This window comes from Gobio gobio (genome assembly GCF_949357685.1).
Source record: "Gobio gobio genome assembly, chromosome: 24".
NCBI lineage: Eukaryota > Metazoa > Chordata > Actinopteri > Cypriniformes > Gobionidae > Gobio > Gobio gobio.
The window spans coordinates 17,021,965-17,047,926 of NC_137120.1; the positions used below are offsets into that span (position 1 = coordinate 17,021,965).

The following is a 25,962-nucleotide window of genomic DNA, read 5'->3' on the forward strand; positions in this document are numbered from 1 at the left end:
TACATGTATTTTATAACCAGATATTTTTTGTATATATTGCGCAATGGAAAACTCTTTTGCACTGTGATTATAAATTTCAAACATGTGAGACCAATAAACTTTCTAAAAGAGAACAGTCATATTGTCAGGCTTATCAATGAAGTATCAGAAAACAAGACATAATATCGTATGCCATTTTACTTATCTAATCAATGCATTTGATTGGATCTGATATTTGGACTAAAAAAAAGACAAAAATACTAAGCAAAACAAGCATTTTTCCTTGTGCATGAGTCCAAGTCTCCAAGAATGAACAGCATAACATAAATTCAGTCATGCATTTTTATGTCACATTCATGTCATCAAATTCATATCTTATACATAATTAGTAATTGATCATTAGTTCATGTTGTAAAATAGTGACTGGGAACTACAAGTGACCTTTGGTCTGAGAGATGAGTATAAAGAGAAGGTCATCAGCACGTTTGGCAGAGCTGCCGAATCATGGCTACGACGCAGACCTTTCTGATTATTGGGATATTTGTTTTAGCAGGCTTTGATGGATGTTTCTCCGTCACTCCTGGTAAGTGTATTCCACAGTGCACAGTTATTCTTTTTCTCTCCAAACAAAGATAATGAAACCATGTTCTTTTCTGGGATTGATTTGAAGCGGAGGAGCAGAACCCAAACTTTTGGTATGTAAAGGCTAAAGACGCTCTTAATGTGTCCCTCTCCATGATCCCCAACATGAACCGTGCTAAAAATCTCATCCTTTTCCTCGGAGATGGTGAGTTACATGGTTTATGTCTTGTTTTTGTATTGTTCTCTACATTGTTTATAATCTTGATAGACTGTAGACAATTTAGCAGAGATGCACCATTTATTGTGGTGCACCCTGTACAATTTTAGCCACAGATTTTGGGAATTCGTCAAAATTAGCGGTTGTTTGGAATGGAACATAACGTTATTATGAGATATAACATCTCGTTATTACGACATAATTGAGTGGAAAAAATAATATGTATGTGGCAGCAATGCGTTACCGTAGTACGGAACTTCAACTAATAATAAAAAAATATTAGATGAAAAAAATCTAACTTAAAAATAAGACATTTTAACTGAAATGAATGAGCTGAATAGAAATATTTTAAAAAGCTACAACTAATAAGATGAAATATTAGATGAAAAAAATCTAACTTAAAAATAAGAATTTTTAACTGAAATAGATGAGCTAACTGAAATAAGTTGAAGTACTAAAATAACTTAAACTTAAATAAAAATAAATGAAAGCTAAATAGAAATATGTTTAAGGAATTTCAACTAATAAATAAAATAAAATATCAGTTGAAAAAAACATAGAAATTGAAAATTTTAACTGAAATACTAAAATTACTTAATCATAAACTGAAATAAAAATAAATGAAAGCTAAATAGAAATATGTTTAAGGAACTACAGCTAATAAATAAAATAAATTAAATTAAATGAAAAAACTTAGAAATTGAACATTTTAACTGAAATAAATAAGTTGAGTGAAATAAGTTTAAGTACTAAAATTACTTAATTAAAGCTAAACAGAAATGTTTTAAAGAAACTACGACTAAGAACAATGACAAAAGCACATAAGAAAATACTAAAACCAAAACTAAAATGAATATGTAATAAAAAATAAAAGCTATTTCAAGGTATTAGTAAATACAGTAATAGTGTATAGATAATATTAAAATAACACTGATTCAGACAATATCATTCCTTTGTGCCATTATCATCATAGCTGAAGTTTGAACTTTACTATTCTCATAAAACAATTAATAAAACTTTATTTTTATTTTTTTAATGATCATTCTTGGCATGAGCAAGCAAGGTGAAACACTGTTATTACAACGTTATTATATTACACTGACATAATGACCATCAGCAGAAGGCCTTGCTTGCGTGTATGTGCTGAAGGCTACTTTAAATCTCACATGTAAATTTCACGCTGTCAATAGTGATCAAAGTCCTATGACACGTATAATATAGTCTGACATTAAGGACATCACACAGTCCGCCTTTGTCTTTTACGCAAATCTCACTATAGGCTCACAATCTGACATGCAATAACCATAAAGGACAGAACAAAAACTGCACAGTTTGTAACTGGCTTTTACTGGATGTAGTTTGCATATTGCATACTCAAGTAAATTATCAAATGGTATAAAACTTATGGATATTATATTTTAAAAAGATAATCAATGAATCATACATTAATCCTGCAGTTTAAATCCCTCTGATAGGATTTTAACAAATAATACATGTGTCTTGTCTAAAGTTGTAACCAGTTGTTTTTGCCCTTTGATAAGGCATGGGCATCAGCACTATAACCGCGGCCAGAATCATGAAGGGACAGATGGATGGGAAGACAGGAGAGGAGAGTGTCCTGGCCATGGACACATTCCCTTATCTCGCTCTCTCCAAGGTGCGGAAAACACACCGTCTGGATGGAAGAGGCTGATAGATCTGAATACTCTTAATAATGCTGCTGTTGGTTTGTGTTTAGACCTATAATGTGGACCAGCAGATGCCTGACAGCGCAGCAACAGCCACTGCCTATCTGTGTGGTGTGAAGGCCAACTACGGCACTCTGGGTCTCAGCGCAGCCGCAAGCCGCAAAAATTGCAGCTCCGCTAAAGGAAACGAGGTCAAATCAATTCTTCATCAGGCTAAGATGGCAGGTAAGGGCCAGGAAGACCCAACACCAGAGCTGTGTTAACCCATAATGAGCTGATGACAGATCTGAAGTGTTTTTTTCATGTAAATATGACTTACATTTTTTTTTACTGTATCTGACAAAAGCAACTTCACATCACCTTCAACTTTATTTCTCACAATTACATCTATTTCTAAACACAATAGCAACTTTATTTCTTTATACACCGATTAGGCATAACATTATGACAGGTGAAGTGAATAACACTGATTATCTCTTCATCACGGCACCTGTTAGTAGGTGGGATATATTAGGCAGCAAGTGAACATTTTGTCCTCAAAGTTGATGTGTTAGAAGCAGGAAAAATGGGCAAGCGTAAGGATTTGAGCGAGTTTGACAAGGGCCAAATTGTGATGGCTACACGACTGGGTCAGAGCATCTCCAAAACTGCAGCTCTTGTGGGGTGTTCCCGGTCTGTAGTGGTCAGTATCTAGTGGTGAACCTGAAAGAAAGATGTCTCAGAATACACAGTGCATTGCAGTTTGTTGCGTATGGGGCTGCATAGCCACAGACCAGTCAGGGTGCCCATGCTGACCCCTGTCCACAGCCGAAAGCTCCGACAGTGGGCACGTGAGCATCAAAACTGGACCACGGAGCAATGGAAGAAGGCGGCCTGGTCTGATGAATCACGCTTTCTTTTACATCACATGGATGTCCGGGTGCATGTGCATGGCTTACCTGGGGAACGCATGGCACCAGGATGCACTATGGGAAGAAGGCAAGCCGGTGGAGGCAGTGTGAGGTGTTGACTTGGCCTCCAAATTCCCTAGATCTCAATCCATCGAGCATCTGTGGGATGTACTGAACAAACAAGTCCAATCTATGGAGGCCCCACCTCGCAACTTACATGCAGGACTTAAATGATCTGCTGCTAACATCTTGCTGCCAGATACCACAGCACACCTAGGGATCAGGGGTCTAGTGGAGTCCATGCCTTGACGGGTCAGGGATGTTTTGGCAGCAAACGGGGATCAACACAATATTAGGAAGGTGGTCATAATGTTATGCCTGATCGGTGTACCTTAATTGTGATTTTAGTTTTCATAACTGTGACTTTATTTCTCATCATTATGACTTTAAGCCTCACAATTTCAACTTTATTTCTTTCAATTTCAACTTTATTTCTAACAATTTCAACTTTATTTCTTACAATTTCAACTTTATTTCTCAAAAAATAGCGACTTTTTTGTAATTGGTACTTTATTTCTGACAATTAGCCTATCTCTTATTATCTTTCTCACAATATTAAGCAAAATGTGAAAAGTTTATCCTAAGGTTGTCTTCTTGTATGCCTGTTGTTTTTAAAACTCCCTTAGTAACCCAAAAATATTCACAGATAGAAAAACTTAATTTGTCTATGAGCTTACATGGGTTTTGATAGCTATGGAAATCAATGGATAATTCAATAAAAAATACTACTACTTTTGATTGCAGGCAAACTCTGAACTAGTGACTCGTTTTCGAACAGTTTGTTGGAACGATTTGTTCACTACTTTGAACCCTTTGCACTTTCGTGTATGTCTTTTATGGTTAAATGAGCAGTTGAGGCTGAACTCTTATCTGTGATAAAACACTAAACCTGCTGAAGGCTCATAATAAACACTTTATCCACTGTTTTGTTGTTTTCCAGGGAAGTCTGTTGGTATTATAAGCACGGCACGTGTCCAGCACGCATCACCCGCCGCCAGTTACTCCCACACCCCGGAAAGAGGCTGGTACAGCGATAAAGAGCTTCCCAGTGAAGCCGTCGCAGGGGGATGCAAGGACATCGCCTATCAACTCGTCCATAATACTGATATAAACGTAAGGCCCTAACCGCTAAACATCGCAGAACAGTGAACTTTAGATTGTTTGTCGACTATAAAGCAAACTGTCAATCTGAATGTCTCACTTCTGGTATCCCTCTATGATTTTATTGTAGGTTATTTTAGGTGGTGGCAGACAGTACATGTTTCCGGAGGAAGTCGTTGATCCTGAATACGACTCAGTTAATGGGAGCAGAAAAGACAAAACAGATCTCGTTGAAGAGTGGCTGAAAAACAGAAAAGTATGAGTCAAACCCCTCCAAAATACATTCAAAATGAACATTTTGTCATCATTTATTCCCCCTCATGATGTTCCAGAACGACTTGTGACTTGGAACGAGAGTGTCCTGCTCTTTTCCATACAATGGAAGTGAATGAGGTATTCTTGCAAATCTCATTCATGTCCAATTTGTCGCAAGAACCAACCCCATGTCATGACTGATGTGAAACTTGACTCAACCAAAGCGGTCTGTAATATGTGAAGCGATCTATCCATTCCTATTCATTCCAACCACAGTTTTGGCTGGTTTATATTTTGCCTAAAATCTCCTTTTGTGCTCTATGGAAGACAGTAAGACAGGTTTAGAACAACACGAGGACGAGTAAATGATGACAGGATTTGTATTTTTGGATGAAGTATTCCTTTAACAACCCCTCCTTTTTTTTAGAATTCCAAATATGTGTGGAATAAAAAAGAGTTTGATGAGGTCAAAGAGGACAACACTGATTACCTGATGGGTAAGTCCGCCTTTTCCATTTGGAAAGGAAAATTACACCCGTTATGTTGATCCTACAGTATAAAAATTTATATATTTTTATGGAAGCTTGATTCTGCCACGGATTAAAACAATTTAAAAGATAATTGCAACTTTTTTATCTCACAATTCTGCAATTCTGATTTTTTTCCCTGAAAATTCTGACTTTTTCACAATATAGTTTACAATATATCTCGCAATTCTGATGTTTTTTCCTCAAAATTCTTACTTTTTCCTCACAATTGCAAGTACCTCGCAATTCTGACTTTTATTATCAAAATTCTGACATTTTTTCTTGCAATTGCTAGTTTTTAACTTGTAATTTAGATTTTTTTCTCGCAATTCAATTTAAAAAAAAGTCTGATCTTTTTTTTCTCACAATTGCAAGTTTATATCTCACAATTTAGATTTTTTTCTTGCAATTCAGATTGTTTTTCTCAATATTCTAACTTTTTCCTCACAATTGCAAGTTTATATCTCACAATTCTCACTTTTAATCTCGCAAATAATTTTTTTTCTTACAATTCAGATTTTCTCTAAATACGTCGATTTTTTCCTCACAATTGCAAGTTTATATCTTGCAATTCTGACTTTTAATCTCGCAATTCTACTTTCTTTCTCAAAATTCTGACTTTTTTCTCATAATTCAATTTTTTTCTCAAAATTCTGACATTTTTTCTTTCAATTGCTATAACTTGTGATTCAGATTTTCTCACAATTCAAATTTTTTAAGTTTATATCTCGCAATTCAGATTTTTTTTCTTGCAATTGCTAGTTAATAACTCGTGATTCGTATTTTTTTCTTGCAATACATTTTTTTATTCTGACTTTTTCCTCACAATTGTAAGTTTATTTTAGTTTCAGATTTTTTTCTTGCAATTCAAATTTTTTTTAAAATCTGAACTTTTTCTCTCCCAATTGCAAGTTTATATCTCGCAATTCAGATTTTTTTTTGTAATTCTATTTTTTCCTTGCAATTTAGATTTTTTTCTCTCAAACTTCTGACTTTTCCCTCACAATTGCAAGTTTAGATCTCACGATTCTGACTTTTAATCTCGCAAATCTAATATTTTTCTCAATTCATTTCTTCATTTCTTTAAGACTTTTTTCTTACAATTGCTAGTTTATATCTTGCAATTCTGATTTTATAACACACAATTATGACATATCACACTATTCTGAATTGATAACTCCCAATTGAGTTTATATCATGCAATTGTGAGAAGTCAAAGACTTGTGAGACAAAAACTTGCAATTACCTTCTTTTTTTCAGTGGTGGAAACAAGCTTCCATACTTTTTGACCCCAGGTTATTCTCAATGTTTTGACTCCAGGTTATTCTCAACTTGGTTTAATACTGTTGTTTTTCATTGCTGCGATCAGGGCTTTTTGAACCAAAGGACACCAGGTACGAGCTGGAACGCAATTCTTCAATGGACCCGTCGTTGACTGAGATGGTGGAAAAAGCCATCAAAATTCTTGGCAAAAACCCTAAAGGATACTTCCTCTTTGTGGAAGATAAGAGGATATTTCATGTTGTTTCTTTTAAGTAACCCTTAAAATGTGTTGAGTGTACTTATTTGTGTGTGTGTTTTCTTTCCTGTAAGTGGGAGAATAGATCATGGCCATCATGCAGGCCAGGCCAAGTACGCTTTGACTGAGGCTGTGGAATTTGACAGGGCCATTGCGCGGGCGGCTCAGCTGACAAGTGAACTTGACACCTTGTCTGTGGTGACCGCTGACCATTCCCATGTGTTTTCCTTCGGTGGCTACTCCTACAGGGGCAATCCTGTGTTAGGTAGGCAAATACGAAATTCATCGATGAGCTGCTGAAAATAAACATTATTTGTATCTCCACAACTTTTGAAATGACTGTGTATAGCTTGGAGGGATAGTTTTCCCAACAAAAAACAAAAAAAATCGGTCATCGTTTACTCACCCTCTTCTAGTTTTAAAGGTGTAAGACTTTGTTCTGTGGAAAACAAAAGCAGATATTTTGGAAAAAATGTCTCAGGGGGCTTTTTATACAATGAAAGTCAATGGGTTCCAATGTTTTGTTTTTCTAGACCCCTTTGACTTTCATTGTATGACAAAAACATTTGAAAAATTCTTCAAAATATCTTAAATTATGTTCTACAGAAGAAAGAAAGTGATCCAGGTTTGGAACAACATGAAGGCAAATTTCTGAATGAGGCCAATTATTTCTGCTCAGGTTTCAACGTATTTGCCCATAGGAATACTTTTTTTTTTCTTCTAAAAAACAAGAACAAATTTGAGGGCACACTGGTATTAAAAACAACTAATTTACTTATTTGTCTTTTAGGCACTTCCTATTCAAAAGGTGAGGATGGTATGAGCTTTACTAATGCACTTTATGGAAATGGTCCAGGATACCAGATAACGAATGGAACTCGTCCTGACATGAATGCCACCGTCTCAAGTAAGTTTTATGAGTTTAAATGTTTTCCCCTCAAGTGCAGAAGTTTTAAGTGCATGGTAAAAGCTCTGTTTTGACAAATAGAGATGCCCCATCTTGTGGTTATTTGTGTTACTGCAGTTACACAGTAACATTAAAGGGATAGTTCATCCAAAAAAAAAAAGATTTACTCACCCTCAATCCATCCTAGGTGTATATGATCGTATTTCAGATTAACACAATTGGAGTTATATTAAAAAATATAATTGCCCTTCCAAGCTTTATAATCGGAGCGAATGGGTGTCCCAATGTTGAAGTCCAAAAAAGCACATCCATACGGCTCCAGGGGTTAATAAAGGCCTTCTGAAGCAAATAGATGGGTTTGTGTAAGAAAAAAATCCATATTTAGAACTTTATAAACTAAAATAACTAGCTTCTGGCAGGTGGATGCAAGTCGACTTATGCCAAAAGAGCAACCCTTGACCCGATATAGGAGTAGCGTAAGCTTTAACGCCTCTTGCGGTTCAAACAAATAGGGCTGGGCAACAAACTCAAGCCCCTCTTCTCTTATTTCAAAATCCTCCAACATTTCTCATTGAAAAAAAACTTTCAACCACTTTTAATCCTGCGGTGAGCTACTCGGCGTAATAATTCATAATTTCTTTGTAGCATTTGTTCCAGCTGGCACAATTTTATTAAGAAAACTAAAATAACTATACTGTCAGTACCACAGAATTGTGACAAACATCAAAGCATGAGATTTTTCAGAGGAAATTAATTGAAAATTCCGCATTTTTATTTATTTTGAGTTTTATTTCATTGTTTATTTCTTTGTTTTTAAATTAATGTATAACACATTGTTAAAACTGTAGTGCCTTTGCTGAGTAAAGATGCAATAATTCATGACCAGCACAGTTGTTCTAATGTTTAAATACTGTTTTAATGGAGAAGAGAGGCTATGTATAGTCTTAAACACAAGACAAATATCTTTATATTTGATCAGATTTTCCCAATTTAGTAAATTATACTTTTTAGGTATTGAGCAATGATGAAAACTAATTGATTTCTTATCAAGAATTTTTAGTGATTGTTTATACAGAGACTTCAATGGTTTTAGAATAGGTTTACTTGCTTGTGACCAATTTGTAAAAGTGATATAAGAAATAATCATAGAATGTAGATTTTAACCTCTGGAGTCGTATGGATTACTTTTATGATGGATGGATGCACTTTTTTGGGCTTCAAAATCTCGACCCCCATTCACTCCCATTATAAAGCTTGGAAGAGCCAGTATATTCTTTCATATAACTCTGATTGTGTTTGTCTGAAAGAAGAAAGTCATTAACATCTAGGATGGCTTGAGGGTGAGTAAATCATGGGGTAATTTTAATTTTTTTGGTGAACCCTTTAAAATATCCAAAAACAAAAATGGCCATCGCTTATATTGTTTCAAATCTCTCTTGAATGAAGCACAAAAGAAGTTCCATGGTGCTCTTTTCAATAAAATGAAACTGAATAATAATAATAGTTTGTATGAAGAACACTCAAATGTATGGTGTTAGTATGTTGCTGATGTCATCGAACTAAACTATCATATAGCTTTAGAAGACTTTGAGTATAGTCAAGTCACCTTCATTTATACAGTATAGCGCTTTTCACAATACAGATGGTTTCAAAGCAGCTTTACAGTGATAATAGGAAATTAATGGAAGAGAGATTGTTTTGGCTGTACATCAGCTCTAGAAAAAGTTATTGTCCAGCTAAAGTAAGTCTTTGATTGATTCATTTCTGTTGTAAGAAACTTTAGGGCAGCTTTTCAATCAAAACAGAAAACTCTCAATGCGTTCCAGCCGCTCATCCGCACGGCAACAGACAGATATATAAATATAGATATAAACTTCTATAGCACATTAGTGGTAATTGTATGGTGCTTTTTGTTAGTATTGGAACTCATATAATAGCTATATAATAATCTGATGAATTAAATAATAACTGTATATGATAATGAATTAATATTTGACTGTTGTTCCCAGGCGGAGATGATTATCTTCAGCAAGCTGCCGTACCTCTCGATTCAGAAACTCATGGTTCTGAGGATGTTGCCATTTTTGCCAAAGGTCCAATGGCCCACCTCTTCCACGGAGTCCAAGAGCAGAGCTACATACCTCATGCCATGGCGTACGCTGCCTGTATCGAGCCGTACACTGACTGCCTGCAAGGAAAGCCTGCCGATGGAGTTTGCACTCAGTTCAGCCTCGTGGTTCTGATGTTGAGCTTGCTGTCCTCACTCACAGCCCTCATATAATGTGACTAATGGGGGTGGGATGCACTTTATCCAGCATGATTTACATCAGAATACATTTGTAAGTTTTTCCAATCCAACTTCAACATTATAGACAACTGGAAAGCTCTTTCTACACTGTTTGCAAATAAAGTTTGGTTGTTGAGATATCTTTTAAATCCTCTGTGAGGACTTAAGAGATTGTAGCAAGTGGCGGGCAAAGACTGGTTGATAAATGGCAATAAAATCTGGCATCTAGAAACTTTAATTACCTTTACATTGTACATTTCTCTGAATAAACTTCCATATAAATGTAGTATATATAAAAATAAACCTCTTTGTAGACTTCATTTATGTTTAAAATAATACCTCATCTGTTTACCTTCAAAATGCTGTCTATTGGTAACAGTGTGATTCACGGGTGTCATCTACAGGTAAAGGAAATCAAGTGGTTTGAAATGTATCAATTGTGCTTTTGTTTCATACAAGTTAAGATGTGTAAATCCCTTAAATGTATTGGGAAAATCAACAATAAACCATTGTGTGTCCATTTTATACAGTTCAATGGCAGATAATGGAGAGTGGGTTAAACCACTGACCTGATTCAAAGAAGGTTGCTGGTTCAATCCTGTGCGCCACCCTTGAGCAAGGCACTTTACTCCATGTTGCTCCAGGGGGATTGTCCCTGTAATAAGTGCACTGTAAGTCGCTCTGGATAAAAGCATCTGCCAAATGCATAAATGTAAATGTAAATAATCTTGTAAGTTACTACGCGAGATTGAACATTTTTCAAAGAAACGATCAACCTCCTTCCACCTTCATCCATCCTCTACTTAATGACACCTGGTAAAACATAAAAAACAATACAATGAATAAAATAAAATTGAAAATGAATGATATTATGAGTCTTATAAAGCTGAAAAGTACAAGAAAGTTTATTTTTGTACCTGAGAATGAAAATTCACCGTTAATGCCGTTAATAATTGACCATCAATGATGAAATGAGTTCAATTCAGTTATAAAGAAGCTCTGGAGAAAACAGTGATGCCATCGTCCACCTCAGCTCAGTGCAGTCAATTCAATAATATTGTTGAATATTTAGTGTAAACTAAGCAAGCTAGTGGTAACAGTGGCAAAAAACCCAAACTCCATCAGAAATTAGGCTCAGTCTGGGGGCATTTGCCGCTGACCAGACGAACAAACATAATTCCAGATTCCAGGCTGCATCACAAGTCAGATTGGGAATTGGTTCCATGAAGAAACTTTAACATCCATGCGGAACTTTCAACTGCACAAAAGGTTCTTTAGATTATTATAATGCTCTTTGCAATAAGAAAAACATGGTTCTTTTAAGAACTGTTGAGGAACTCAAGTTCTTCCATGCCATCACTGCAAAAAAAACTTTTGGAACCTTTAATTTTAAGAGTTTAAAGAAAATAACAGTCCTTTATCTTATGAGGAGGTATGTATGGTGTACCATAGGCATGAAAATCAAAGTTCATATTCACAAATTAAATTTCAGGGAAGGCTTGACCTGATTCCCTCGCCTTGGTCATTGACGTAGTCCGATATGAGGTTGTTCCTGACACTCTTGCTTGCGCAGAGTGAAAATGTGATAGCTGGGGAACTGGGTGTGAGGGAGGTACAGGTCTTTGGGTTTCCCTTCTGAGCTTTCCCTCGGGAATGCGAGAGTGAAGCCATTACCTAAGCTGATGAGTCGGAGGTGTCTCCTCTACTTGTTAGACATCTTGCAGAGTTTTGTCTTGTCCCTCATCCCTTGTCCTCTTGCCCCCCATAAAAACAGTGAGCGTGCGGTGGGCATTTTCGAAGAATGATATCACGGATGCTAAGATAAGTTCAGGATGGTGGGCAATAATCACGGTAAAGGAGGTGCTGGGTCAGTTGCATCACTCTGGTTGAGCACCCCTGCCTCTGGTATCCCATGGCCAAACCAGTTGAAAAAAGAAGAAGCGTACACTGAAAATAGCAGCTCCAACAAATTGCAATCTCAGCAATCTCCCTTAAAACTTATTGGGCAGACCAAACCGTAAGTCATAGAAACTTGAAACTTTGAGGGATGGTAGAACTCACACCGCCTACAACGTCACCAAGGCGTGCCCTGATCAGCCGGACAGGGGTGCTACAGCGGTCAAAAGTACAAAATTGCGTATTTGCTCATCGTTCTGTAGAAATGTTTGGGTTGTTCAATAAACCTACGAACTAGTCCTAGGTTTTTTGGCCTGATTGTAATCAAACCAGTGCTGAAATATTCTCTGGAGTCTGAATATCAATAATTATCAAAAAAAAGAAATATAGAAATATATATTCACGGTCCCTAGGGGGTGCCAAAATTTTCTATATGGGTGGGGCCACTTTTACTAAAATGGCTATAATTCTTGAACAGAAAGAGATATTTTCACCAAACTCAGGACATTTGTGTATGGGCTCAATCTTTAGTCACGTGAAGAAAAAAATCACGATGATTGGCCACTTGGAGGCGCTATAACAGAAAAAACAAACAAAAAAGTCTCTCTTTTAGGGATGAAACGGTATGGAAATTTCACATCACGATTATAGTGACCCAAATTATCACGGTTATCAATATTATCACGGTTTTCTTCAAATGAGATGAAAGTGTTCAAAAATAACAAATGCACACACGTAAAACATTTCAACAAGTTTTATATTTGAAAATCAACAAACAACAAATAAATCAAGCAGCTCTATGCACTTTTTTTAAGCTAGATTCTGTTCGGTGGGATTTTCTTCCTTATAATGGCCATCATCAATAGCAACGCATAAATAATAATAATTTGGTCTAAATATAATATCTAATATTATCTCTGTAAATATATTCTCAAGCAATATTCTCATCAGTGTTCTATCAGCTATGACACATTTAAATCTAGCATCTCTTCTCTTCTTCATCTCATCTCTTTTGTGTATGAGCCCAAACAGTATCCTAGTGAAATAATGCATATCCATATTTTCATTCATATTTTATTTGATTAAATATCAAAAATACCTGACACCTAGATGAACACTTTACAGCTGGTTTTGTGACTGTAAGTTATTCTCTTCAAATGCTATAGAAGTTAGAAACGTGTATACAAATTAGGGTTGTGCCGATATCATCGTCCATCGTGATGGCTGACCGACATCACGATGGAGCGCCACCATCGTGATGCCACGCCCCCGTTGCGAGTCTGTTGTGAGTGCGACACACACTAATCCTCTTCTATAGTATTAGTTAAACTAAAAACTTAGCAGGGATTGCTCTGTAAACTAAATTGAGAATGTATCTAATGCATATTATGCTATTTTAAATACTGTAGTCTATGCCAGATATATAGCCTGCACTTCCGTCAGTGAAACAACACACTACAGCCTATAAAACATTTAAACGATTTTCAGTAAATAATGGTTACCTCAAGAATATAAGAAAATTAAATATTAGTTAATATACTATTTCCCCACAAAGATGCGTCATATGCCGCTCTGCGCATTGAGAGGAATGTGGGACACAAGCTGGATAGACACCTTCTCGAATATCTTCAGCTTCATGTGTTCTACTGATGTTGCAAAGCAACACTTGTTGTAAAAGGTCTGAAGAGCGGATTTTATCTTCCACAGGGTCAAGACATTAGGCAATGTTTGATTATTCACTGCCAGAGAAAACAAAACTAAAATCACCGGTGTGTGTGTGTGCAGGGGCGCCGCTAAAGGGTTAGGATGATTCTAAGGGCCCACACACTTTTGAGGCCCCCAGCGATTGTTTTTATTAGTAGTACTAGTAGTAATGTAATAGAAATTATAAATGTATAATCTACCAAAGAGTTACAAATACAACAAAATGATGGCTTATTTCTGCATTTCCGGCAAAATCCAGCAAAACGCTCCACTCACAAACCGCTCACGCTCACGGGTAAAACGACATTTGCTCAAATCCCACTCCGACATGAAATTTCTCTGTACTGTAGGCTACTATACTTGTTATAGCCATTAAGAAAAGGTATTTAGTTTTATATTTATGTTTAAATATTATAATGTTATTTTTTATGTCTATGTTGTCAATCTGTCAATCTATGTTGATTATGAAAAGTGAACTGCATGAGTGGGAAAGGACACATGATGCGCTATGCCAGGAGACTTTGAGTGGGTCAGGCATGATTGTGACCACTTCATTAAGTTTTGTTTAGTATAAATTTAATCTTAATTTTAATCAATGTTTCATCAGCGAATTGGGGCATTCTGGGTTGAGCGAGCAGAGCTTAATTGGTCAGTATCATTAAATTGCAGACAAAGATTTTGGATAGCTAGGTTGGTGCGGTAGGTGCCCAACATCATATTCTTTCATAGGGCCCAAAATTGCTAGTGGTGCCCCTGTGTGTGTGTGTGTGTGTGTGTGTGTGTGTGTGTGTGTGTGTGTGTGTGTGTGTGTGTGTGTGTGTGTGTGTGTGTGTGTGTGTGTGTGTGTGTGTGAAATGCGCTATTCAAATAGCTAAACCAAACTTGACGCGCCTTACCAAGAAACTGTGTTAAATAAAATTTGAAGTAAAAAGGTATTCGTCCTACAGTGTTTTTTATATTTTACCACAGTAAAGGATGTGAATAGTTATAATAGACTTAATTATAAGCAAACGAAAGGAAGAAACGTTTATAATCCCCTGCGAAAATGGCGACGTGAGTGAAGATTTGGGAAAAGAAACGAGATGTCCATGTCCATTGGGATAAAATGGACTAGGCCTATTGTTAAAATTCACGGAAAATCGAGTGACCAGATCCAGATCGCAAAACAGAATGAAAAAGTTTTATCTGACCATAATTTCCTTTCTAGGCTAAACAAAGCTTTGTGCTTTACTCCTGTGGTAATATTCACGGGAAACAGCATTCACATACAAAACACTGGGTTAGTAAAATAACGAAATTATTTTTTTTAAAGTAGAAAATAGTATTTATGTAAAGAGATATATTAAAATAAAAAGAGCTCAACTCCTATGTGGAAGCAACCTATTTTTCCCCCTCACATGCAACCTAGCGGATGAGTCATTATTTGGGTTAATAAAATTAATGAAATGATAGTTTTAAGTAGAAAATATGTAAAGAGATATAGTATATTATCTACCTATTTACCTAATTAAATGTAATCTATTTACCCCCCAAACGACGATATCATCGACCATCACGATGTTTTACTGTAAACATCGTCAACTGCCAATTTAGGGGACATCGCCCAACCCTAATACAAATCTTGTATGTAACTTTAGAGACGGTCCCTAAATTCGCGAATCTCGAACGTAAAGCCAGCGTTATGCCAGTCATTTCAGACGCACTGTGGTTCTGCTGTGTTTGTTTGAAACTATTTTCGCTGCTGAAATAGAACAAAAACAGTCAACCACTGTATGATGAATGAATCTCCTGCGTACATCGCAGGTTTCCAGTGAGTGAGAGCGTGCTCGACAAAAGTCCAGCTAATCTGAACGCCTCTGATTATTAGAAACGCGTGCGGTTGGTTATAATGCGCAACGCGACAGACTAAGCTCAACCGCCAAAGAGGCTAGTGTGAGTGGTAGTAATACCAGATGTAGTTTTGGTATTGAGGTCAAAGTCCACTTGCCTTGCGTTCGCGGATGTGAAGTGTTTCCCCCTATTACAGCGACTTTATTCTGGCATGTTCTGCAGACAGGGTGACCATCTTCGATTAAGTTTCCCTCAGGACTTTTGTAAAAGCCAAAATATGACCACACCATAGATTTGGTCCTTTTAGAAGGCTGAACAATCCCCCGAGTGCTGTCACTGCCTTCTGCCATTTCTTCTCATTCAAAAACAGCGCTGTGCCTGCACCAGACTGACGCTGACTGGACAGGATTTACCGCGATTTTTCAAAATAGTGATAATCACGAGCGGTTTTAATTATAATTTATTTTTAAACGATATTACTAACCGTCAGTACATTTTATCGTGGTTTATCGTGAAACCGGTAATCGTTCCATCCCTACTCTTTTATTACTTTTTCTTTTTTTTTGTCCTTGTCACATGACTTGAAACATTTGTCACATGGGCTGCGTTCAGCCCCGACAAAATGTTGCAAAACGTTGTTTTTTTTAAACGGAAACGGTGGTGCATCGAACACCCTGTTCTGATGATGCCTGATGAAATCGGTATAAATACGTGTTTAATACTGCAAAATATGCTCAATGTTATAGTCACTGCCCTTGCCTTCCAGAATAAAAGGGGAACATCCCAATCAAGTGAAGGGATTTGTGGAAACTGTGGTTCCTAATTATTGTGATCCAACATTTGTCTCGCATTTCAGGATGAAAAGACAAACATGTCTTCTAATATTTGCCTATCCGAGCTGTAGCGGACACATTTGTAACTGACTTTATTTGGACCCAATGTGTGAGCTGTATCTTTAAATACCACATGGTTTAAATACAAGTTGCTGCTGATTGGGCTGACATTTTTGACACACCCACCAAACAACGCATCTCACACCGTTTCCAGGAAACATGTCGTTCCTGGAAACCGTAGCAAAACGTTGCGCACCGGTTTGAGCTTGAATTTTGTTGTCCTGCACCTGAGCCCAATTAGGGTGTTTGGGATGTGCACATCTTTTTTGTATTTTTGATTCAATCCAGTTGAGAACCACTGCCTTACAGCATCAGTGGTCTATAATGAGCAAAACTAATATGACTTTTACTGTGAAGCGCTCTGATTGCTACTGAAATGGTGCTGTGTCAGGGTCTCTGCAACCCTCTCTGAAAACCAGCCCACATTTCCACTATGCAAAACAATATTTATGATTTAATGGACTAATGGTCTTCTGGCCTTGGAATTGCTATTAAAGGCTGCTCTTCAACAACATACTTACATTAGGTGTATTTATAACGTATATAGATTTATGTAACATGCATCCCGATATCAAGCTCTCATGGTATTCTGGTGAAAAGCAATAAGAACATTTTTTTTTATTTTTAATTTTTTATTTAAGCTTATGCAGATACAGGCATTAACAGTTCATGTTCCGAGAGCCTATCGTGATCTGCAGCTGCTCAGGACTACACTCTAAAAAAAAAAAGGTTCTATATTGCACCAAAAATGGTTCTTGGCTCGTAATCATAGGGGAACCTTTTTTAGTGCTATATAGCACCAATTTTGGTGCTTCAGTGGTTCTTCAGCGGTTCTTCAGAGGTTCTTCAGCGGTTCTTCAGAGGTTCTTCACCGGTTCTTTGACTAAGGTGCTATATAGCACCTCTGAAGAACCGCTGAAGAACCACTGAAGCACCAAAATTGGTGCTATATAGCACTAAAAAAGGTTCCCCTATGATTACGAGCCTTTTTTTTTAGAGTGTAGATATATAGGATAAGTGACATTAAGCATCAGGAGATTACAGCTTTTTAGCTGAGTAGGTGTTTGTTTAGTCTCTTCTTGAAGGCCTGAAAATACTCCATGGTACTCCTGATTTGTGCCTTATAGACATTGGCCCTACCTTTAACATCAAGCTTGTTGGCCATCCTACGCAGAGCTCCAAGACGCTGTCCAGCATGCTTGCAGATGTTTGACAGATGATTAGTCCAGAACAACTTCTTATCGATACATAGTCCCAGAATATTCAACTGCTCACAAAGGTCAATTCTGGTTGCCCCCCAAAAAGGTCTGGGCAGGATGGAAGCCTCTTTCTCGACAGAACCATAGCCTTTCATTTGCTAGGCTCGAACGCGACCTTCCAGGTATCAGCCCAACTGCGAATATTATCCAGGTCTTTATTTAGGGATGCTGCCACATTGGGACCATTAAGTGACGTTACTGGGGCGTAAATGGTGGAATTATCCGCATATAGAAAAATGCTATTATCGCACTGTTCTACAACATCGTCTATGAAGATGGAGAATAATAGCGGGCCGAGAATGGATCCCTGGGGCACCGAGGCATTGATGAGGACTGACCAGAGAGCACGACCTGGATGGACCTTCCTTCCAGGTAGTTCTGTAGCCAAGAATGTAATGGTCCTGTTAGGCCTTTAGCAGAAAACTTATCCAGAAGCCCGTTGTGCCAAACCTGGTCGAACGCTCCTTTAATGTCTAGTGCAGCAATGTACACCTCACCTCCTTTGTCTAAGATGTTGTTCCACGTCTGCGATCTGCTGTGCTGTGGTTCGGTTTAAATCCATACTGTTTATTAGAAATTAGTTAATGGCGGAAGAGGTAGCCCTGGAGCTGTTTATGGAATGAGGATTCCATCACTTTGCTAAGGACTGAAAGGAGGGATATGGGACAATAATTTGTTGGGTCTGATTTTGAGTCTCTTTTATGTATTGGTATCACTCTGGCGTTTTTCCATTGTTCGGGGAACACGCCATGTGAGAAGAGAAGTTGAAAGAGACGACTAAGGGGGCTGGCCAATTCTGCTGCACATTCTCTAAGGACTTTTGTTGGTATTTCGTCAGGTCCCATTGCCTTTGCTGGGTCAAGGTTGCGAAGAATGTTTCTAGTGTCTTTGGGTTTGAAATGCATAGGCAAAAGAGGATGTTGGTCGCTGGCACTGAGGAAACGATTGCGCGGATGCATTGCGCAAAGTACACTTCTCTGCAAAGGTTTGGCAGAAGATGTTAGCCTTTGCACAGGCACTGATGTGGGTGGTACCCCGGTGTTCAATGACAGGGATGTCTGTGAAACCACTTCTGCCTGAAAGTGAATTTACTATGCCCCACCATTTTTTTGAGCTTAGTGAGTTATCTGCAAGATCATTCCTCAATTTGGTGTCATACTCCCTTTTTGCCCTCTTTTCAGCTTGATTGAAAGCTGCTCTTGCCTTGAGGAACTTCCGTTTCATAGCCGGGTCATCGGAGGACCGTATGTTGTGATAAAGCTTTCTTTTTCTCATGGCTAATCTTCTGCACTCTGCGTTGAACCAGGCTTTATTTATTTATATAACATTGTTACCTGATAAGATACAGTTTTTCCCTCAATAGAAGACAACTGAGGATTGCAATACTGCGTCAAAGGTCTTGGTTGGCTTGGATATTTACAGGCTATCTAAAGAAAAACTGACAGAAGTTTCTCTCAGGCAAATGAAATATATAAATATAACATAGTATGTTACTACACAACTATTTGGGTGAATGACGGATAAAAATAAAATAAAATTTTAGGACTTTCTATACTTATTACAGTGTTGTGCATGTAATGCAATGACATGTACTCATTTTAAGAATGTAATTAACCATTTTTTTGGTGAGTCAGATCTTTTTTCCCCATGAAAATGTCATTCCTGGGTAATGGCAATGAATTTTGAAACTATTGTTGGCATATATACAAATGTACTGATATCCATAATTGGAGCTCAACAAACAATTAGTGCTTGGATAACTACATTTTAATTACAAATAATATAATCAATTTGGGATTTAATATAGGCATGGGCTCATTTTTGGCTGCTGATAACTCAAAATTCAGAACCAAATCGGGGGGGAAAAAAAGCTGGAATAATAATTAAAAAAAAAAGTCCAATAAAGTCAAATAAGACTTGTTTTATCCTTAAAGGTTCAGTGTGTAGTATTTATGAGGATCTATGACAAAAATGCAATTTAATATACATAACTATGTTTTCAATGGAGTATAAAGACCTTACATAATGTACCGTTATATTTTTATGACCTTAGAATGAGCCATTTCCATCTACACACACCGTGGGTCCTCTTACAATGAAATCGTCATTTTGTGCCGCCAAGTTTCTACAGTGGCCCTAAACGGACAAACTTCTCTACAGAGCGCTAGCGACTCTCTGCTGTCTCAGACGACCGCATCTTTGTCCTGTGTCAGCCACCGTAGCTTCTCTATGAGCTTCGAAAAGGAGGGGTGAGCGGTGGACGGATGCAGTTCACAACCTCACCGCTACAATTCACACACTGCACCTCTAACTCAACAAGAAGAGAATTGTGATAGTGACAATTACTGACCTTTGCACATGTTTTGGGGTCCTTCAGGGTCTTCTTTTTGATACAATATTATGTCACATGACATTCCAAAATGTTAATGCATAATTATGGTCCAAAATGGTCATTGATTTCTGTTATCCAGGAATGACATAAGAGAAATCACAATTTGGAGACAAAAGTCTTTTTGTCATAAAAATGTAAATAGGCTTAGTATTATCACTATACTTATCATTGAAAACATCAATACAATTATAACCAAGTTTAAATACTTTTATTCATATTTTTTACATTTTTGTTGTATTTTTGTATTCAGATTTTAAACCGGGACATTTACCCGGAATGACATTTTGGGACTTTTTGAGCTCAATAGTTCCTCAAAGATTAATCATTTATAATGAATACTCACACGGGATATTAAGAGGGGGAAGTTGAGTCATTTAATGTAGTGTATTTAAAAATTTATATTTTAATATTATGAATATGCTTTGGACAGCAGAATGAACACGCCACGTCATTGACCCTAATGCTATTAGTAAATATCTTAATATTAATTAATATTACATTATTAATAATGAAGTCATAGTGGAGTTTTGTTATGGGACTGATGTACTGCGGTCACGGACAAAAAAATAAGCGTGATTTCAAATTTTAAAAACATGTAAAAATATATTGCACAAAATGAAATAAATAATGCAAATATTGTTATAAAAAAATTAAAGGTGCATTTAAAAAAAAAGAACGAGCATGAATCAAAACTTTAAACACATTACAAATTATTTTGCACAAAACTTAAACACATGTATATTTACATGTGTTTTTAAATTTTGACATCACGCTTATTATTTTTTGATCCATGGCCGCAGTAATTTAATCCCATATTTTGTGATTAGCCAAAAATTTCTACAAAGGTACAATTTGTTATTTATTTATTTAGCAGCTCTTATTGCCGTATCGCAATAAGGAACAATATGGGATAATAAATGAATATATGGAAAATACCTGTCCTAAATTAAATGAATTCTGTTTGCAACAACAACAAAAAAATCCTAAAATCAATACCAAATGCCCAATAACATGATTCTCAGTGGCTTCATTATCTAAGTCATATGACTTTCAAATGCATGAATTTAAAGAGAGAGAAAAATATGTGTACGGGCAAATAATTTGTAATAATAATATAATATAATATAAATAATAATATTAACCCAAATAATAAATGCCTCAATATTCCAAAAAAACTAAACAAACAACAATAATTGTCAACTTTAACTGTAATGCTGCCTTCATGTGCCATCGGAATGATCGTAAATACTAGTTTCCTAGTTAAAAAAATTGGACATGACATGAACGCCCTCTCAAGTCAAATTCAAAATTTGAATGCGATGAGCTCATAATAACGACTTCAGAAGTGGGAAGTAAGAAATTTCCGATAGCACGTGAAGAAGCCTGTCAATCACTAAATACGCCGCTAGCCTGACTAAGGTCTATTCATATCCATTTTGATATTTGTGAACCATTTATGAGATAATCATTGATAAAACTGATGTATTACCACGAGTGTGGCTCCTGTCCTGTGCTTGACCTCACCGCCCCAACAAACATGGCGACGGTTAGTCGACACCTACGAGTAGCGTTTCTATAGCAACACTGCAACCCTCGCGATGATAGAGAGTGCGAGACTGACTGCGGCGCCCTATTTCCTTTCCTCGCTGTAAATGGGCAAGTGCGTGAGCTCTGGCTGAATACAACTCATCAACGGTCACAAACTTTACTCGCAAACAGCGTTTAACTTTCATTTCACAGACGGAAATACACCAGCAGCCATCAAATCAGGTCAGAGTGGTGTGTCCTTAGCAGCCTCTGTGTGTTTTAGTCGTTTGTTTGAGGCGTAAACAGTGCAAAAGAGGAGTTGTGGGTGGGTTTGACGGTTATGGCAGCACCGCGACCCATTAAAGGGATTCTGAAGAATAAATCCAGTATCAAAGGCCGACCCGAAGAGCCAGTCCAGGACACTCCAGAACCAGGACCTCCTATAAACTCTGAAGACGACCAACAGTGAGTAAATGCTCTTTAAAACAGGTTAAATCAGTCAGACAGGGTGTCTATAGTAGTGTTACAGTCACCATGAGACCTGTCAATCAAACTCTGCTCTGAAATGATGTTGACAGTGACCTGAATTAATACACTCAACCAGCCCCACAGGTTCAGTTTAATGGTTTTGTTCCCATTTGGAGTACTGGGTTAGTAGCATAGGTTGCTAATAGGTTAGCCACTGACCTGTCATGATGTCAAAATAAACAATCCTACTGGAATGAACACAAATCCTTCTTCATAATCAGTTTCTGAACCGGTTATTTAGGTATGTGACACGTTTTCATTTTAAACTAATGTGATATTTTTATGTTATAAATGTACATTATTACATAGAAACTGTTCATTAAGGCTTCAAATGGTTAGCAATTTCTTAAGACCAATTCATATTTAAATATATATGATTTCATGACTTAAGCATTAACTGACCGAATCTCACTAATCATTTAAATTATTTTAAATTAGTGCTGTCAAGTCAACGAGTCGTATCCAAAATAAAAGTTTATTTAAATTAGTGCTGTCAAAAAGATAAATCACGACTAATCACATCGAAAATAAAAGTTTGCATGATATATGTGTATGCACTGTGTAGAATTGTGTATATATGAATACACATACATTAATATAGTATATATTTAAAGGTGCACTATGTAACTTTTCCGTCCGCCTATTCAAAACAGGACGCCAAGTTTGAGCGCAGAATCTTGGGACATGTGGTCTTCACCTCACATCCGGTGGAAAAGAATCGGGATAGGACTCAGGCAGAAATCATGTTCATGGATGCGATTTATTAACGTTACTGTAGTATGAAGCAGAGCAGCACAGAGTGTTGTGGGAGCTGAGCAAGCCTGCTGGAGCGATTGTTAATAAGATGAACGCAACACACGCCTCGCAAGCAGCGGGAATTTTATTATGCCACAGTCATTTGAGTCTATTGAAAATTATGTTATGACGTTACTCTGTGCGTTCGCTCGGTGGAATAAAACCGGAAACTGAGAGTAACGCAGATATGACGCAATTGACAGGCGACTCCCTCACACGTCCAGGTTCCTTGGTTAAAATATCAATTTTGTTTCACCATTTACAAATAGTTGGAAACGTTTGGGATCTTGTAAGTACTCAACTGAACAAAATGTATAACACTGGCCTAGTGGTTTTTGAATATTTTACTGCAAAACATATTGACAAATTGCAGCTTTAAGAAATATTTACACGTATATTCTGCATATATAATATTTTATTTATAAATATAAAAAAAAATATTGAATGCATAAATTAGGGCTGCACGATTCTTGCTAAAATGTGAATCACGATTTTTCTCCATGGGAATTGAGATCACGATTCTCTTACACGATTCTCATTTTTTCTTATACTTTAAAAAAAATGAATCAATTTTAAATAAAAGTAATTAGTTACAATTAAATTAAAATGTAGAAACAACAAATGTAGACAGACTAGGTGTAAATCTATGCTTATTACTGTTTATTTCTATTTTTATGATTATTTAATATCTTGCCTTGTGGAGAGAGGGTTTTTGTTGTCTTATTTCGTTGTTTCTTTTTGTTTTTGTAAAAAATTAAAACTATAAATAAAATATTTTTTTAAAATGTTTATAAGAAAACGCTTAACGTGGCTTAATGTACTAAGACAGTGTTATTAAGAGACCAAACTCAGGAAACATAACAAAAATACTGTTCGATATAACTGCGAGTGCTCTGCGTCTGCAGTTATCTGCGTGCTTCCTCAACGATGAACTTCCACATTTGCGCCTATTGTTTTCTTCAACTCCTCAGGATCAATCTCCTCAGCGCGCGGTTGTGATTCTCCTGGGAGCGCGAATTTTCTTGTGGTGCCCCCCTCAGCACTTGGTGCCCGACGCGCAGCGCGTGATGCGCGTAACTGTGCGTTCACACCGCCGCCGGCGAGAGCGTCAAACTTCGCTCTGGCCGCCCTGCCATCGACGCTGTAGAAAGATTCGTGGACGCGCTGCCGCTCTGACGTAGATCGAATGCTTGGTCTTTTTTAAAACTGCATTTAAAGCGGCTGCAAAGCAAACAATCATGTTGATCGGCGTTTGTGCAGACTGACCACAGATAGGGTATAACTGTATAATATAACCTCATGAAATCATTTAAATGTGAAAGTTAAATAAAATCAGATCGATGGAAAGAACTAAACAATTATAGTTACATGTTTGCTAACGAAATAAACCAATTAAAAGCAATTTGTGTGGTTTATAAATAATGTTGCGTGCCTTCTTATCAAACCCGCCGCACCAGCAGTGATCAACCTCTCCTCTATTTTGCTTGGGAACTAATGTGGTCGGAACCAAAGTTTACAGCGCTGCGTTCTCTAGAATCATCTCAAGCGGAGCACTTCTACATTCCCATTGGTTGCCGCCGGCTGCCGCCGAAGCGCGTCGTAGCTCATTACCATAAAGTTGACCTGATTTCAACTCTCCTCGACGCCCAAATCGTCCAAGACGCGCCGCGCCGCTCTCGCCGGAGCTCGCCGCCGGGCTCCCATTGAGAATGAATGACTTCCGGCCACTTTGACGCTCTCGCCGACGGCGGTGTGAACGCACAGTAATGGGAGCGGCGGCATGCACTGTGCATGCATATATTTTTTATATTCGTTTGCACATGACTTTTTAAAACCCGTGTTCTCCCTTGTCCGACTCGACACAGTTGTGATGCTTTTACCCGTTTCAGCAATATTCACGGGTACCCGCTCTCCATGGCACTTTAAAAACCGGATAGTTTATTTATAGTTCGATTACGGATATTTCTCGTCATGTTCGAATGCATATTCGAATATCGAATAAAAAGTGACCGCCCTAATGGCTTTTGTTATATCTTTGTGCCGCTGGGAACTTGGAGGGTATGGCGATGCTCCGTACAACGTCTGAGTTATGGAAGTTTGCGTGGTCTGGCGGCTGGTATTTTGTGGTGTGGCTCCCTTGTCTCTCATGGCTAACTCGTAGCCTACTGTATTTTGTGGTGACGTTTAAGGTGATTGTATAGATTAGTAGTGTTACCTTGCGGTGCTGCGACGATGCAAAAGCACTGTTTGCAAATAACTCTTTGCGCATCGTCTTCAGGTTTAAACCCAAAAAAGCTCCACATGGTGGAATGTGCTCCTTTTTTCTGTACCAATGTTGTTGTTACATCCTCACTCTCACTGTCGCCACCGGGATTTTCCACACTGGGGTTCATTTTTACCACTTACCGCTACAAATCTGACTCCGTTTAGGTCTGCCTTGTTACATGTCAGTAAGTGTTTTGCTATTATGTGAGTGTGACAAGCTCTGGTGTGACCAATAACGCGTGAACGCAGCATGATCTGAGGGAAATACGCGGAAGTGAATCGCCAACATTAAGAAAGGAGATCGCATTTATGTTTGAATCGTGATTTTTTTTCGATTAATCGTGCAGCCCTAGCATACATGCATATTTATAATTATACACAGTACACACATATATAATGTAAACCTTTTATTTTGGATGGGATTTGACGGAACTAATTTAAATAAACTTTTATTTTTGATGCGATTAATCGATTCGATAGCACAAATGTAAAAAGTTGTTTTAACAACACTAATTTAAATAATTTTATTTTGAATGCTATTAATTAATTTGACATCACTAATTTAAACAAGTTGTCGAACCGATTAATCACATCCAAAATAAAAGGTTTTCATTTTGGATGCGATTAATCGACTTGACAGCACTAAATTAAATAAACGTTTAGTTTGGGAGCGATTAATCGATTCAACAGCACTCATTTAAATAAACCTTAATTTTGGGTGCGATTAATTGAGATTAATCGATTTGACAGAACCAATTTAAAGAAAGTCCATTTGACAACACTAATTTAAATATAATTTTATTTTGAATACAATTAATTAGTTTGACATCACAAATTTAAATAAGTTGTCGAATCATAAAA

At 37.2% G+C, this 25,962-nt stretch overlaps 2 protein-coding genes across 2 annotated transcripts in view; both read left to right on the forward strand.

The window, feature by feature from the left end:
* Positions 1-483: 483 nt before the first annotated feature.
* On the forward strand, positions 484-10,006 carry alpi.2 (alkaline phosphatase, intestinal, tandem duplicate 2; the record flags this gene model as incomplete). Its single annotated transcript, XM_079807049.1, has 11 exons — positions 484-562; positions 650-766; positions 2,320-2,435; positions 2,517-2,691; positions 4,357-4,529; positions 4,648-4,773; positions 5,200-5,269; positions 6,669-6,834; positions 6,893-7,083; positions 7,609-7,725; positions 9,735-10,006. The coding sequence occupies 11 exons, from the start codon at positions 484-486 to the stop codon at positions 10,004-10,006; spliced, it is 1,602 nt and encodes a 533-aa protein (XP_079663175.1).
* An 11,607-nt stretch (positions 10,007-21,613) lies between these two features.
* Positions 21,614-25,962, forward strand: part of ppp1r2 (protein phosphatase 1, regulatory (inhibitor) subunit 2) — a 37,999-nt gene continuing 33,650 nt past the window's right edge. The window contains exon 1 of the mRNA XM_079808607.1: positions 21,614-21,978. Coding sequence (XP_079664733.1) covers positions 21,854-21,978 — 125 coding nt within the window. The 5' untranslated portion in view covers positions 21,614-21,853. The remainder of the gene's footprint in view (positions 21,979-25,962) is intronic.